Source organism: Labrus bergylta, chromosome 10 (assembly GCF_963930695.1).
Source record: "Labrus bergylta chromosome 10, fLabBer1.1, whole genome shotgun sequence".
In the NCBI taxonomy this organism is placed as follows: Eukaryota; Metazoa; Chordata; class Actinopteri; order Labriformes; family Labridae; genus Labrus; species Labrus bergylta.
In genome coordinates, this window is record NC_089204.1 from 25,436,613 (window position 1) to 25,452,741 (window position 16,129).

Consider the following 16,129-nt stretch of genomic DNA (forward strand, 5'->3'; position numbering starts at 1 on the left):
AGTTAACATGGCATTGTATTTTCTTGGCTTACTAAATAGATACTAATCAATAAATGTAAGCATGAATGAAATTGTTTTGTGCGTCTCATGGACCAGTCTTCTCCTCACGGGTTCTTCTGTGGGATAAGTCACAGTTTGAATCGTCACAGCATGTTGCAGAGCAGCTGCAGACATTTGAATATTTGAGAAGTCAGTTTTTAATATTGTTGGAGACCTTTGACCTTATTTGCAAATAGTCAATTAACAACTGCTGTTTGAAGGTAACTGAAGAGCATAATTGCAGTGGAAGAGTTTTCCAAAGCGTCGGAGCCACAAACTCAAAGGTCACCTTTTGTTTTCACACGAGGGACAACAAGAAGACCCTGGACAGAAGACCTGCTGATGTGGAGGTGGACCACGCAGGTCAGAGATAAAGACAGGTGCCTGATCATGCAGGGCTTTACAAACACAAACAGAGATCTTAAAAATAATTCTGGAATTGATTAGAAGACAATGTATGGAAAATAAAACGGGTGCTATGTGGGCCTATAATCAACAATCTTGCAGCAGCGTTTTGGTTCATTTGCAGTCGATTAAGCGAGGACGTATTGGGGAAGGTGAAAAGGAAATTGCAGTAGCCGAGGCGGAAAGATACAAAAGCACAAGTGAGCATCTCTGACTCGGCTTGTTTGTGTGTGTTTTTGGACTTGTGTGTCAGGCTCCTCTTACTTCCATTAGCTCTGCGGTGTCCCCTGCTCCTCTGCTGTCATCATCCTCATGCTAACACCCCCCTACATCTGCTATCATGGCCACACAATGAGGAGCCTATGATAATATGACATCCCAAGCCTCTGTTAGAGGGTAATTCTCCTATATCATCGTCATCATCGTTATCATCACTGAGTGCAGGCTACCATCTGAGTTCCCCTCCTGCTGTCAGCGCCGTCACTGAGCTCACCCTCACCCCTGGCTCGCTCCGAGTGCAGAGAGGGTGTCCGGTTGCTTTTTGTCCCCCCCCCCTCCGAACCTCCCTGATCACAACAAAACAGCAACAATATCTCTGTGTTCACCTGTTAGCACCTGGCACCGTTGGGAAAGACTCACAAGCGAGCGCGGGCATCGGCCAACCACTCTGCTCGTCTCTGTCAGACGCCATGTGGAACGCGCCTTCCTGTCACCAAACCCAATATCCTACATACAAAACACACAGAGGCATAATGAGCAGCTCGCCGCAGGCCTGTCAACACTCCCCCCCCCCCTCCCCCCCCAGCAGCAGAGTCATGCTAACATACAGAGGATACATGAAAAGCACTTAACCAATCAGCAACCCATCAGGTAATTACAAAGGTTTCAAGCATCATCTGCCATCCGAGTCTTCAGCATGTACTCCTCGACAAGGAAATTACAGAGACATCAACTTAAGAACCTAATCTAATCAAAAACAGACAATCTAAGCTTAGACTCGCTGAATAACTAAACATACTTAAAGCTCCTGAGAGGAGTTTTAAAATGTTGATGTGAAAGACTGAAATGAACACTGATGCTTCTTTAAAAGCTACCAAAGTAAAAAAAAAAAAAAAAGACAATCATCCAGAAGATGGACTATTTTAATACACCTCTTTTTATTATTTAAAGCCGCTGCCACGGGGTAGGAGTCAGACGAGGCGATGAACAGCCCGCTGATGAGACAGCCTTTTGTATGTTTTTCTGAGCAAATAATAACAATGAGTAGTTTGTTTGATGAGATCAGAATATGTTTTAATCGTAAAAAAAACAGAACTTTTACCGGTCAAGGTCATCAAAGACATAAGAGGTCGTGCTTTGTCCACAGGGGGCGCCAAAATCGACACAAACTAAAAGTTCCTCACAGCAGCTTAAAAAGAAATTACACTTGTGAACAGACTTTTCATTTTTGTAAGCTTGCATTTAATTCTGTGCATTGTTGTTTTTTTTGTAACTGTTAAGATAGCATGACGATCCAAAAGTTCAATATGCCTTAAAAAAAAGTTCAAGCCTCCTCTGTGACACCCTGAGAAACGTTCTGAGATTATTTTTCGGGTCCAGCACTACCTGAAGCCGGTTGGAAGACAGAGAATATTGAAGTTGATTATGACAGACAGAGGGTCATATACCTAATCTTGATTGTGTGGAGGTAGAGTGGCGGCTCACATGACATATTGTGCTAAAGGTGTGAAACATGAAAGAACTAATGAAAGCTGACGAGCAGTTGCCGTGCACTTCAAGCTCAGATCAGATAAGGAGAAACAACTCTGTGAAGACCTCGGGCCCTCAACATCCCTTCTGACATGACTGACATGACTGGGCCTGAGTGAAACTGAACCAGAGCCGTGTGTGGGTTCTGTTTTTTTCAGAAATCAATGTAACACCTATAGAAGTCAAGCCCACTGACAGTGAGAGCGCTGCAAGCATTTAAGTGTTAATTTGTGATTTGTAAGCTGGTTCAACAAGACAAATAGTAAGCAAGTTTAAGTCTGATTCCAGTTATTATCTATTGCCACAAAATGAAGATTCCTCACAGTAGCTTTGTGCAAAGTAGTTTGTGTCGACTTTTGCCGTCCCTGTGAACAAAGCTGTCCGTCTCATCTCTTTGTTGATCCAATCCTAAAAAAAATCCGACTAAAAATCTGGTCTTGCTTCTTTTAATTGGGTAACATACAGTACATCTCACTTTGAAGCTTTCCCTGCTAAGCGTAAACAAAGGCTCATTCGGGCTGCGTGCTGTAAACAGTGTCATGGGAATCCGGCCTGGTGGTATCAGTGACAGACATTAAAAACTAACAGATGAGACAATCATGTTGATGAGAGTCTGGTTAGCTCTTCGTGGTCATGTAGAGGCATCGGCATTAAGCTGAAGCTGTTTCACAACATTTTGAAAGTCCACACTGTACCTTTAAGTTAAAGTGAAGATAATGTGGTGAATATGAAATAATTCAATACATGTGCATGTGACAATTAACACTTCAATGTGTGCGTCACAATACACAGAATACTTATAAAGGTCAGAATGGAAAAGAAGGTTTGCGATCTTAAATAGTTTGACATTTTGACATACGAATGTTGGCAGCTCCACTCAGACGCGGGATAATGTTCTGTTATGCTCCACCAGGCGGGCCTCCCGTCTCTTTTTAAGACGATACACTTTGACCGCAGAGTTCCCCCGCTGTGCGTTTCATAAATGTTTATCCCACACGACTCCAGCCCCCTCCCCACGGTTTGCTTAGGATAACTGCAGGTCCTGCCAACTCTCATGAAAGAGGACGATTTAAAAAATGAAATATAAAGAGCCTGCCTCGACATGTTGGGTACGAAAGGAGAACTCTTTTAGAAACCGCAATCAGCTCCTTAAACATTTCTCCACTTTGGTACGCCAGCAGGTTTTTTAAGTGTATGTGTGTGTGTGTGTGTTTTGTGGGAAACTAAGATCATAGCTTTATAAATACAAAAATAAAGTACAATATTTTTATAGAGTCCAATATACCCTCTTAAAACCCACTGAATGTTCCTCAAGTCAACCAGCAGGTGAACTTTATGATTCTGTTTTTTTTTAGATAAATTGTTCAATATTGAATAAATTGTCATGACATTTCTTACAGATATTTGCGGCGCCTAAAACAAAGGGAAGTATCCAAACCAGTGCTTCTCAACTGGTCTAGCCTCATGCACGCCCAGTATTCCTGATATTTTTCAACCAATCAGATTTATTTCATGAACAATGGTGCAGTTTGGACCGCTTACAGACGAAACATGTGACAAAAAAGGAAATAGAACAAAACAAACATGTTAATAAAGAGCTTCATTGACTTTTTGATCCAAACTTTTTTTTTTTTTATTAACACATTTGTGGCCAACTGAAAACAGCTCTGCGACCCATTTTTAGGTCCCGACCCACCAGTTGAGAACCACTTAACTAAATATTTATATGTATAAAAATGACCAGGTATATCTCAAAATACAACAGTTTATATTAATATAGATTACATTTTCCGTTATATCCAAAAGAACTGTATTTATTTTATAACTTACAATTTTTTCTGCAAGACTTCAGAAGTAAAACAGTCAAATCACATTAAAGTTGTTTTAGGTGAGAAAAAGGTTCAATCATTTTGTTTTATTTCCAAAACAGGTTTCATTACACAATACAAAATCAGCAAAGATCATATCACAATCCAAAGAAGGGATTCAATGTCACATTGAGGTCAAAACATTATGGCTTTGGCGATTTTTCCTTTAGTGCTAAAGACAGGCCAACGTCTTTGTTTATCCAGCGAAGTATCTGATTCTTAAGTGGATCAAGTGGCACAACAATTTTGTACAAAGTGAAAACATATTTGTTGATCTCTGAACTTTATATTGATTTCACCTGATCAATACTTTGAATCATCACCAAAGAACTGCTAATGATGTTATCTTCAGCCTCAGCTGATACATTCTATATAGTGCATTAATATTTCAGTTCACACAAATTGAAGGAAAAAAGCTGCATTGTTACAGATATTAAAAAGCAGTATCAGGGTTTTGTGGCGGCAGCAGCCCAGTCTGTGGGGAGTTGGGTTGGGAACCGGAGGGTCGCCGGTCCAAGCCCCGGTGCAGAACCAGTCTGGAAATTGGTCTGGTAGCTGAAGAGGTGCCCGTTCCCTCTCGAGGTGACCTTTAGCAAGGCGACGAACCCCTAACTACTCGGTTGCTCTTTTTATGTGCAGCCCCTCACCCTGACATCTCTCCATAGGATCCATGTCCATAGGATCCTGTTTGTGCATGTGTGTGTATTTCAGCCTAATGTGTGTAGCATGTCTCAGTAACAGAGTTAAAGTGAATCTCCCCTTGAGGGATTACTAAAGGATATCTTCTTCTTTCTAATATGGTAGCACTTAGCAGAAGAGGACCTCTGGCTCCATTTGACACGTTGTTTGTTTTTTAGTGAAACACCCAAAAACAAGAAAAAATCCCACTTATAAAAAATGAATGTCCAATTTCCTGTTTCAATTGAATAATAATAGAGACATACAAATTGAGGAGATAGTCAGTGAAAGAACTTATAGAATTTCTGGCATTCCTGTGCAGCTCACATGAGCAGGAAACAGCCTCGACTCTTTCATTAAGAAACAATGCGAGTGAAACAAAACATTACAGACAGCACTACATCCCTTGTCAAACAGGAGGAGCGAGAGAGAGAGAGTGGTAATAATCACTGTAAGTAGAGGAGAATGTAATGTTGTCGGGCACTAAATTACAGTCATTGAAAGCTCGTACGGCCTCCCAGCGATCCATCACTGTCACACAGAGAGGGAGGGGGGAGAGAGAGAGCAGACAGGCGCCAGGCGCAGCAGGATCAAAGCAGAAATGTACCTCGGGCAGAGAAACAGTTAACTGGGTTTAAACAATTGTCCTACAGAGAGACAGTCAGTGAGCTGCTGCAGGCCAAACAACAGTTCCCATAAAAGAGGAAAAAAATACTCTCACATATTGAGTTTCACTGAAAATTATTTCATTTGAAGAGCTACAGAACAAGAGCAATTTGGACTGGCCTCCTCAATGGGCCTCTGCAACATTAGTTGTGGTTTTACTGTCTCTCAAAGGGATTGCACACAATGAGCACAATAGGTTGAATTATGTGCAGTACACATCCATAGATAATTTGATTACAGGCCACAAGATAGAAATCTATAGTGATAATAACTCTTGAGCGTATAAAAAGAACAGTAAATCACCGCCTGTATCACACTACTGCTTTAATGAAAGTGATAAACTACTGTCAACATTTCTCAGGCTCAACTTTTTAAACAAGAAGCTACAAGAAGTAACAGCACTACGGCTCTGGCTGCATGATGAAACAAACTTTACTGAACTGATTTCACTGAGACACATATGTGGAGAGATTTTGAATCAGTTTTTTAAATTGGCATTCTTTCCTTTTTTTTCCCGATCCTGGACGATGGCAGACAAGAAGTTGTAACAGGCAACAAAACAAACAAGAATCGTTGTTTGTTTGGTGCGAAATAATAAATGCAAATGAAGCAACGTGTGGCCGAAAGGCAAAAAATAAATGCACTGACAGCAAAACATGTTGCAAATAGATAAATGCAGCAAAGTCAAATACAAACTCAACAGGAAAACCATGGCAGCAATGGAAGTGCTCCAGGCCTGAAGGGGGCGCTGCTTGAGAATGGATTTTTGTGTGATGTATTCTATAAAGAAAATGTCACATATGGAGTTTTATAAGGATATTAAAATCATACAGTTTGTCTTTTTGGTATTTTGCCTGTTTTTTTTTTTTTGCCTTTGGTTTAAAGTTGTTTCTATGTTTTGTTTACATGTGTGACCCACTGAGCATTAGCTGCTATCTTGGTAGTGGTTAACGAGGATACAAATAAATATAGAAATAAATAGAATTAGGGCTGGGCCCGGACAAACATAACTGAGGTTATTTTGAAGTTGCCAAGGGCTGAAACCCAAGGTTGTTCTTTTTATTTAAGATGTTTTGGAAGTGTTTTTGACTTTTTATTGCTTCTTCTTTAAACAACATATTGGTTCAAACTAAAAGATTTGGTATCTCTGAAGTCAGTGCACAAGCTGTAAACACAATCTGTAGATCTGTTTTGATCTTTACTGATGGCTTAAATGTCTTCCTCTCAGCTGCTATACTGCAAACTGTATGCTCACTTGCAAGTTGCTAACTTTGGCTGACAGCCATTAATACTGAGTTGATAAGCGTAAGGTAAGAGCAAATTAAGACAATAATGTTGGGGCAGGAAAACCAAAAAACAGAGTTAAATGAAGGTAAACTGCAGAGTTGTTGATAATTCTTTCTGAAGAAACATCTTGCATATTACAAAAATCTATTCAAAACACTTTTAATAGTAAAATATTCATTATAGATATAATCTCAAAGTAGGACTTAAATATTCAAGTGAAGCTCTTTTGGAAGGGGCGGTCAAGTCTTGATTTTTAGAGGTCACAACATTTACAATAGAAGCAGAATATTGTTAAAAACTTATCATTAACATCCATCATAAAGTATATCATGAGCATTATCAGTGTGAAATAATGAAAAGTCTCAGGCAATATCAAAGAAGTTCTCGCCTCTACATGTCTCCATGCTGTCACAGGTGTTTTATTGCATTTTCTAAGTGTTAACAAATTAAACCAACCAATGCCAGTGTGTCAGTATTGTGCAGGATGATGGTGCTGATGTAGGAGCCCACAATGGGAGAAGGTCAGCATAAATTCTTGAGTGGAGGGAGAGGGGGACAGGGTAGTCCAAAAAGGTGGGGGGTGGGTGTATTATGAGAATAGGATTCTTCGCTCCGCCCCTGACAGAGTTTCACGTCCGTCAGTGGACCACAGGCCCGTGAAGAAGACCAAAACACTGTCATTAAAAGCCTGACCTATGAGAAACACTTTAAGAAGAGTGACGTAGAAACAACGACACGCTGATAGGCAGGCGGTAAGATGAAAGAGAAACTTGTTGCACTTCACTGGAGGAGAGGAGATTACGTGCGCAAAAACTGAAGTTCACCAAGCAGCTGCGCTTCACCAGAGGAACCTGGGCAATAACACAGATTTCCTCGAGTGAATACGCGAAAACAACAACAGAAGCAAAGAGAGCGGCAGGGAAATTGATTGTATGGCACCTCAGTCGTGCGTAATGAATCCTGCGCAAGGATCACCTCCCTCGGCTGCTCCGGGGGAAACCTCTCCAGAGGACCGGGTGACGGACGAGCTGGACCTGTCATCCGTCAGGAGATATAAACCCAAAAGTTCAGATTTGCCTTTCAGCGTGGAGTCTCTCATATCAGACAGGACGCCGGACAGAAGCCTGCGCTCCCCCGAGCCCGGCTCAGGTTGCGTCCAAGTGGAGGAGACCGAGTGTGCGTCACCGAGGGGACTCTATCGGTCCAAAGCGGAGGCGGTGGACCTCAGTGACAGGGAGTCGAGCCCCTGGTTTCACGCTCCTTACGCATCCCCTCCAAGTAAGCGCAAAAATACTGTTATTTCTTAGGCTATTTAAAAAATGAGTAGGCCTAACCTACATTTTTTTTACGAAACTTTCTACGTTCTCAAACTGTTCATGAAACAGTACAAAGATGGTACAAAATAGAAGTAAACTGATTCCATGTTAGAAAGTGAAAACATCGTCCACTGATAATCACACCCCTTTAACACGACGGGGAGTGATAATTAAACTTTTAGATGTTTCCCCCAATGCATGTGTTTTTTCTTGACTTTACTTAAGCTATATCATCGATTAAAAAAAATAGAAAGCATTTATTGAAAATAAAACACACACTCATGTCCACTAGCATTCAACCAAACACACTTACACATTAGCCTACGTAATATGGTCTTTAAAAAAAAAAGAATTAAGTTTTTTTTAAGTGCCTCTGTGCAGTCTTACATTTTATATGACCTTTTTATTATTGCACATTTTAAACATGCTATTGCACATTAAATAGGCTATTCCTGCACTGCCTGTTACTGTCATCAAGAGTGTTGTGATGTTGTTTTAAGGGTGTTGGTATAGTGCCAGTGTGACTTTAACTACATGGTGCATATGGCTTATATATATTATAATGCAGTAGTAATGTGATTTTCTAAATCTACTTCCAGGACTTCCCAGCCCCAGCACGTGCAACCTTCGGAAACACAAGAACAACAGGAAACCCAGGACTCCCTTCACGACCTCTCAGCTGCTCTCTCTGGAGAGAAAGTTCCGTCAGAAACAGTACCTCTCCATCGCGGAGAGAGCCGAGTTCTCCAGCTCGCTCGGCCTCACAGAGACTCAGGTCAAGATCTGGTTTCAGAACCGCAGAGCCAAAGCCAAGAGACTGCAGGAGGCCGAGCTGGAGAAGTACAAACTGGCCGCGAAGCCGCTGATGCCGGCCTTCGCTTTTCCTTTACCCCTGAACGCACCGCTGGGCGCTCCGGCCCTGTACGGGGCCCTGACCGGACCGCGGCCTGCCTTACATGTCCCGGGACTCTTCCGTGGACCGTATGGGATGTACTACTTATCTTAACCCGAGTTAACTTTGAACTGCATCACCCGGACAGCTGCCTTAAAAATACCTTCACATAGCAACCGACCCCTACTGCAAAACAAATCCATTTTCTGAGACCACCTGCCTTAAATCTTATTTTAAATATCTTAAATTCCGTATTTGTACAAACTGAAATAACGTCATACCACAAAACATATATTTTTTTAACACAAATGTTGTTCGTTTCTGACATAGACTTTATTGAAGTTTGCTCCTTTCGGATAGAGAAAAATGATTTATTTTCTCTCCCGCTGATTGTCATGCCTTTACAATTTCATGTTAATTCTCTGTAAATGAAAAACTGAAGACTTAAGTTAAAGTTAATTATCGACATTTTTAGTAGTCTAAATTCAGTTTAATCTGTTCTTCTAAAATTCCCCAGAGCAGGTTTAAAAATACGTTTTTAAGTGTAGAGCCTTTCTGGGCTTTTCATTGCATGAACTTGAGTTTTCTCATTTGAATGTTGCACGTTAAGAGGACATGTTTATTTAAATGCCTGTAAATTTGGGTTTAAAGCAACAACTTTCCATGTTTCCTACCAGAGGCCTTTGACATTTCCTCATCTTGAGTGTTTCTATTTGGAGGACCGTAAACGCAGCAGAGCGAAAACAATTAGACCCTTAGTATACTCTGACGGACTGAATGATCATTTATGGCTTATCATCAGACTTTCTCTGTATCAGCTAGAGGAACAGAGACTGTCTGTTTATATTTATAATCATTATTTTTAGAAAATCACGAGACACACTGAGTCTTCTTGGTGTGTTTTTTTTTTTTTTTTTGATGTTGTGATGAAATTTAAAACATTATTTAGAGGTTTTATCTTCAAACATGAAGCTGTTGAATACTGCACAGTGAATTGGTCAATGTTATATCAGCCATGAGATCTTTCAAAGTGAATTTAGAATTACAATCTGTAAGTCATACTCTTGGTTCTAACTTCATTATTTTTCTCAGTTGTACAAAGTTACTGTTGTCAGTTCATTCTAATTTTACCTCAAAGGGGAGATTTTTCGATTTGCACAGATGTTCAAAGAGCTCTTAAAAGTCCAAGACCACAGACAGATTCATCACTACATGTAAAATAAATAAAGGTCTTTAACTATTTTTGCAAACACTCAGAATGCTCAACATGACTGACGGACGACGATCAGTCATTAATGTACAGAATATTTTATATATTTGATGTGTGAAAAGTTGTTTTGTACTTTATTAAAATCTATTATGTAAATATTGTTTTTTTCTCTTTTTTTTTGTCCCCCACAAAGTTTTCTAGTTTGAAAACATTCACATGACGTGTAATTTAAAGATACAGTATCGAGCTGCATTCAGTCATTGTTTTAAATGTACAACACATGCATTTAGATTAAAGTCACACTTTTAACCAGATCAGGGTCAACATATACTTTTTAGGAGCTGATGTGACAAAAAGCTTGTTAAAAATGAAGACAACAGTGATGCAGGAACTGAAAACAGGAAAGATGCTTTGTGAGACGGGAGCCACACAGCAGCGTAGAACACACAACTCCACTTATTCTTCATCCTGTAGATAAATTCCTATACACAACACTTTATATTTTATAAAAACATTTTATTTTAAGGCCGACACATAGGATTCTGAATATACTATGTTACCCAGCACGGGTATAAATGTACACATCATGAAGAAGAGAAAGTTTAACTCTGGTGTTTCATCATTTCCTCCTTCCTCGTCGCCCTCTGAAGCCTCGGACTGAGCCGTGACCGAAGCACACGTTTGTAGGGACCCTGTGGGACAATTCATGGGTGCTGTTTAATACTTCTGACTGCTTGTTGTTTAAATAAAAAAATATAGTAGTAAATAAAATGAAGCGGTCAACCAGCATACATTAGAATGACATAATATGATATATGTTGCCTAACCCAGAGTTACCAACATTATTGCAACGTTTAATCTTGTTTTTTTCTGAATTCCCAGAGTTAACCTTAACATTTCTCAAAACAGCTGACGTTCTTACTACCAGCATGAGAATATCCAGACTCACCTGTAGGAGTATTGTGGTTTCAGCGGCTGAGAGCTTGTGTTCTCCGCGCTGTGAGCAGCAGCAGAAAGGTTTGCATGATCCTCAGTAATGGCAGATGTAGCCGTGCGAGCAGCTTCTTCCTCCGACACATGCGTCTCCATGGATTCCCCGTGCTCGGGTTGGTCAGACAGCACATCACACATAACCTCACACACACCCTCAGACTCACACACACTCTCTGCTACTTCCATGGATGTGTCTTTCTGCTGTGGTCTCTTTGTCTCCCTGTGTCCATTAAAAAAAAAAAAAAAAGATATCAGAAATAAATAGAAAAGTTAAACCAACATACACATACAAGGCTTTTTAAGACAATATTTTACAGTTTGGTAGTTCAGAATATTATTTTTTTAATAAATAATCAACTCCGGAGCTTCATTTTTAAAGTGAAATTCAAAAAAGTTTCAAAGACAGCAGCCAAGGATCTCACAAAAAAAAGTTTTCAACTAAAGAATTTCAAATAATAAAAAACAAATACTGCTTCAATTTTACAACAATTTACACAAAAGATTCAATTCAGTGAGAATCATCCTTATACATTAACAAACACAACTCTCTTTGACTGAAACTTTGCAGGGACTCACATCTCTTCTGGCACTATGCTGCCATCTAGTGGACAAAAGAAGAGGTACAGCCTTACCCTCGGTCCTTTTTGGTTTTATCAAATCTGAAGTCTGGGGGATACTTGTGAACTTTTATCAGATGTTGCTTCCTGTGTTGACTCGTCCTGAACTTCTGTCCACAGCCCTCCACCAAACACTGGTACTGAAAATGTAAAGAAGGTGTCAGGAATCAGCTCAGACGTGTGACGTTCTGGGATATTTATTTATAATTCAACAAGAGCTTACGCTAGACAAACTTGTTGAATGAATACTAAAAGTATAGGCATCGTTTTTGAACTTTTAGATGAAAACACCTTAATTATTAAGGTCTTTTGAAGATACGAGGAGCTGGAGAGAAATCAGATTTGTAATGACAAACACAGGAAATGTGTATAATATTTAGTTTGAATGTGAGGATGCAAACATATTAAACACAAGAGACAGGTTTTTCCCCAAAGTGTTATTTTAAACCACAATCTTTAAGTTGAAATTGTTATCATGATCAGAGAAAAGGGGCCTTACTGGCTTAAGTCCATGCCCGATAACAACAAGGGTTATTTCCCTAATGCCTACCTACTGTATGTTGAGTGAGTGTCCCAAACCATGGGATAGCAGATGTAAGATAAAACATTAATTTTCAGTTTATTTAAAATAATTTGCTTTGCGTACAGCTTTTTGCTCTCAGCTTAATGAATATGAAGTTCATAATAAGATCATAAAGAACACAACTAGAGAGACATTCTGTCTTTTTGACTTACCATATCTTGTCTCTGGGCGAGGATAGTGAAGAGGGAGTCGTGCCACTCCTGAATGTGAATGTCCAGGAGTCGAGCACTTGGCAGGGAGCGCCGGCAGGAGCAGCACACATGTCTGTGCAGGGAGTTGTAGTGGTGCTCGTACTCCTCTAAAGTGCTGAAGACTGCACTGCAGCCAGAAATGTGACAGGCGAATTCTGACACACTGAGAGAAGACAAGAGGAGCACGACAGTGACTGACCCACACTGACATTAACTGGTTGCAGGATTACCCATCATTGGAAAAGATGTAAGCCACAGTTGTTGCCAAAAAGGCGCAAAATGTATTTGGTAGTTAATTTCTTTCTTTTAAGAGTAAAAAATGTTGGGATGAAATTAAGAGATTTGCCCACACGACCAATAGTGGAGTATGCTTAACAAGATTTAAAAAAGTGTTTTGAATTAGAAATAAGACACAAAATAGTCATACCCAGGTAACCAGGTCGAAGGGTGGAAATCAGCCCGATTATCTTGTAGTGTGTACACCACTAAGTCGTGATATGATGTCAAAGTCAAGTATAATTCCATTCATTTAACATATCACCTGTATTACTCTAATATAATAGTAACTTGGGTATGGTGGTTTCATTTCAACCTATACTGTACAACAGCAGTGGCTGTCACACTGACATACCCTGGACTCTGTCACTTATTTCATATCATTTCTAGATGCTTTATGTTGATATTTATTGCTTACTTTTGGCCACCTTATTTTCAACTCTGTCTTGATCTACTAACTGGTCACTATAAATTCAACTTGCCACTTAATAATGTCTCAATGTCCTGTATAGTTTTAGGTGTATAGGTAAGATTTTAATTGGTGTATTGTTTACTTAATTCTTGCTTATAATAGTCGTAAATACATAGTACCTTTATCTTTATTTTTATTTTATTGCTATATATTCAAATTTTTATTTGTACTATATGCACGCTCTTCTTCTTGTCTTTTACTGCTACAGCACTTGAATTTCCCCGCTGGGGATCAATAAAGGATTATCTTATCTCCTATCTTCTTATCTTCACAACAGGGTCTTAAGTCTCTAACTAGACTCTTCTCCTCTGTCGCCCCCCGGTGGTGGAATGAACTTCCAAACTCCATTCGACCTGCAGAGTTCCTCTGCACTTTTAAGAAAAAGCTAAAGACCCAGCTCTTTCATGAATACCTACTAACTTAATGATGATGGTCTCGATATCATTGATGATGATGATGGTTGTGACGATTGTTTTTGTTTGATAAACGACGACTTATAAGATGGTTTCTATACTGATTAGAGCTCTCAAGAACTGCCCTCAATGTTGTGCTTTGCCTCTGGTCACTTCCTGTCAGCACCTGTGTGTCCAATCAGACTCAAAGCTGAACGTTTGCTCTTACTGACATTGTTCCTTTTTTTCTAGATCCTTGCTTGTGTTGTTCTTACTCTCTGATGTACGTCACTTTGGATAAAAGCGTCTGCTAAATGAACTGTAGAATTGTAGAATCTTACTGCATAATATCTGTAGTAATTGTTTGCATTGAGTTTATAAAAGTACAAAAATGTTTGTCATGATGTTTTTGATGTCGTGTGTGAAGCTCTTTAAATGGCCTTGTTGCTGAAATGTGATATAAATACACTTGACTGGTAGCAGTGTGTGAATGTGCTGCGTTATACACCAAATCTTCTTTCATATATTTTTTATAGGACTAAAATAACGTGTGCTACATACTACAGAAGAGAGTTTGTTGCTTGTTAGCTGTACACAGCCCACAGCCCAACGATAGTTGTTCCACAGAGCAGGACAAAAACCTTTGGTGATGCTGCTTTCAGCTGTTACGCTCCAAGACTGTGGAACGACCTTCCTGAGGGTCTGAGAGGAGCTCAGAATATCGAGATTTTTTAAACGCAGTCTTAAAACTCATTTATTCAGTCTTGCTTTTATATAGTGTATTATATCAATTCAAATCTTAACATTACTGTATTGTCTTTTTTTATCCTACGAGAATTTTAAATATTTTCCTCTCATGTATTTATTTTAATATCTTGTTGCTTTTATGTGTCGTATTTTTTATTTTATTTTTTAAATTCTTATTGGTGTGCATTCGTCTCTCAATGATTTTACAAACTACTTTTTGTCAACAACTTTTCTGCACTCTTGTAATCTTAACATTACTGTATTGTCTTTTTTATCCTACGAGAATTTTAAACATTTTCCTCTTATGTATTTATTTTAATATCTTGTTGCTTTTATGTGTCGTATTTTTTACGTGTCGTATTTTATTTTATTTTATTTTTTAAATTCTTATTGGTGTGCATTAGTCTCTCAATGATTTTACAAACTACTTTTTGTCAACAACTTTTCTGCACTCTTGTTAAGCACTTGTCTGAACTGCAATTTAATTTGTGTGAAGGTGCTGTATAAATAAAGTTTGATTGACATAGTCTTACCTGAGGGTTGTTTTGTCGTCTGTCTCTGAGACGTAGAGATCTTGTAGATACATGTGTCTGTGAATGTCTCCATCCTGTAACAGATTCATCAGTTTTTATATCGACAGGTGAATAGAAAACAGTGTTTTTATATCAGAACGTGTTAGTCAGTAGGTTCACTGTGTTGTTATTGGTCAGTCTGTTATTCGTCTTGTTGCTAAGTTACCTCAAACAGCTGGTGGTCCCGGTGCAGGCGGAGGAGCTGCGGGGTGAAGTTGAACGGGTTTCCCTCCTCTGCCTCACTGAGCCCCGGCTCCTCCTGTGTGTTTCCTACATCGCTGCTTTTTACTAACATTTGTCCCTCTGTTAGAAGTCGAGCTGTTTCTGGCTGCAGCATCGTTTCCCGACGTTTTCATTTGCCCACTTTGACTGTGTCGTTAAAGTACTGCTGCTGCTGCTGCTGTTGTTGTGGTTGTAATCGTCGCGGAATGATGACGTCATGAGCATTTTGGCGGGTGTTAAAAAAATCTAAATATGCATCTTTGTTGATTTATTTACTTTATTGTCTATGTATATACACAAAGCCTTCTGCTTGTGCTTTTAGTTTTCGTTAGTTGCTTAGTTGATTAAATCTGTTTTTGTTTCTATTTTATTTTTCTTCCTGTAGCACTTTGAGATGTTTTGTGCGTTACAAATTAAATGTATTATTATTATTATTTTTCTTTCTGGTATATATTATTTTAATTGTTTATTTATGCTTTCCAACTTCCCTTATGTCCCAAAAAGTAAATAAAAAAAAAAAAAAAAAAAAAAAATACTATATTTGTTTACTTCATGGGACGTCCGTATTCATGTAACCTCTGTACAATACTATTTTGTTATTCTAATCCCTCTTTCATTTGATTAACATGTGCTACTCTCTATTTACCTTAAGTATTTGTACATTACTGTTCTTTGAATTCAGTAAAATAACAATAAAGAGTTAAAATAAAGAGTCGGATGCAGCCTATGATTAAAAGTTGTCGATACAATAAGAATTTAAATGTTAGGATTTCCAGTAGCTTTTAATTTACATTTTCCCTGTCGAAGGTAACAAGTACAGCAAACACGCACAATTCCATCTCACTTTACATTTTCTGTCCAGGAATGAACACAAGTGAAACTGACTACTCCATTATTACACCAGTAGGTGGAGACAAAGGCCTCTTAGGGACAAAGCTTGGTCTCTGTCTTCTA

General features: G+C 39.1%; 2 protein-coding genes across 2 annotated transcripts; one reads left to right on the top strand and one right to left on the bottom strand.

Moving 5' to 3' along the window:
• The first annotated feature begins 7,419 nt into the window (after window positions 1-7,419).
• Window positions 7,420-10,271, top strand: msx3 (muscle segment homeobox 3). Its single transcript, XM_020642965.3, has 2 exons — window positions 7,420-7,970; window positions 8,608-10,271. Exons 1-2 carry the CDS (start codon window positions 7,625-7,627, stop codon window positions 9,012-9,014), a joined length of 753 nt encoding a protein of 250 aa, XP_020498621.1. The 5' UTR covers window positions 7,420-7,624; the 3' UTR covers window positions 9,015-10,271.
• A 334-nt stretch (window positions 10,272-10,605) lies between these two features.
• On the bottom strand, window positions 10,606-15,364 carry znf511 (zinc finger protein 511). The gene is made up of 6 exons (XM_020642967.3): window positions 15,120-15,364; window positions 14,915-14,988; window positions 12,456-12,657; window positions 11,736-11,860; window positions 11,060-11,323; window positions 10,606-10,802 (listed from the first exon to the last, which is right to left on the bottom strand). Exons 1-6 carry the CDS (start codon window positions 15,288-15,290, stop codon window positions 10,730-10,732), a joined length of 909 nt encoding a protein of 302 aa, XP_020498623.2. The 5' UTR covers window positions 15,291-15,364; the 3' UTR covers window positions 10,606-10,729.
• Window positions 15,365-16,129: the final 765 nt, after the last annotated feature.

Coding starts and splice junctions, on each gene's coding strand:
- msx3 (XM_020642965.3), top strand. CDS start 7,625: ATGGCACCTCAGTCGTGCGTAATGAATCCTGCGCAAGGATCACCTCCC. Junction 7,971..8,607: donor TCCTTACGCATCCCCTCCAA/GTAAGCGCAAAA, acceptor ATCTACTTCCAG/GACTTCCCAGCCCCAGCACG.
- znf511 (XM_020642967.3), bottom strand. CDS start 15,290: ATGCTGCAGCCAGAAACAGCTCGACTTCTAACAGAGGGACAAATGTTA. Junction 11,324..11,735: donor AAAACCAAAAAGGACCGAGG/GTAAGGCTGTAC, acceptor TAATGGACACAG/GGAGACAAAGAGACCACAGC. Junction 10,803..11,059: donor AAACCACAATACTCCTACAG/GTGAGTCTGGAT, acceptor ATTGTCCCACAG/GGTCCCTACAAACGTGTGCT.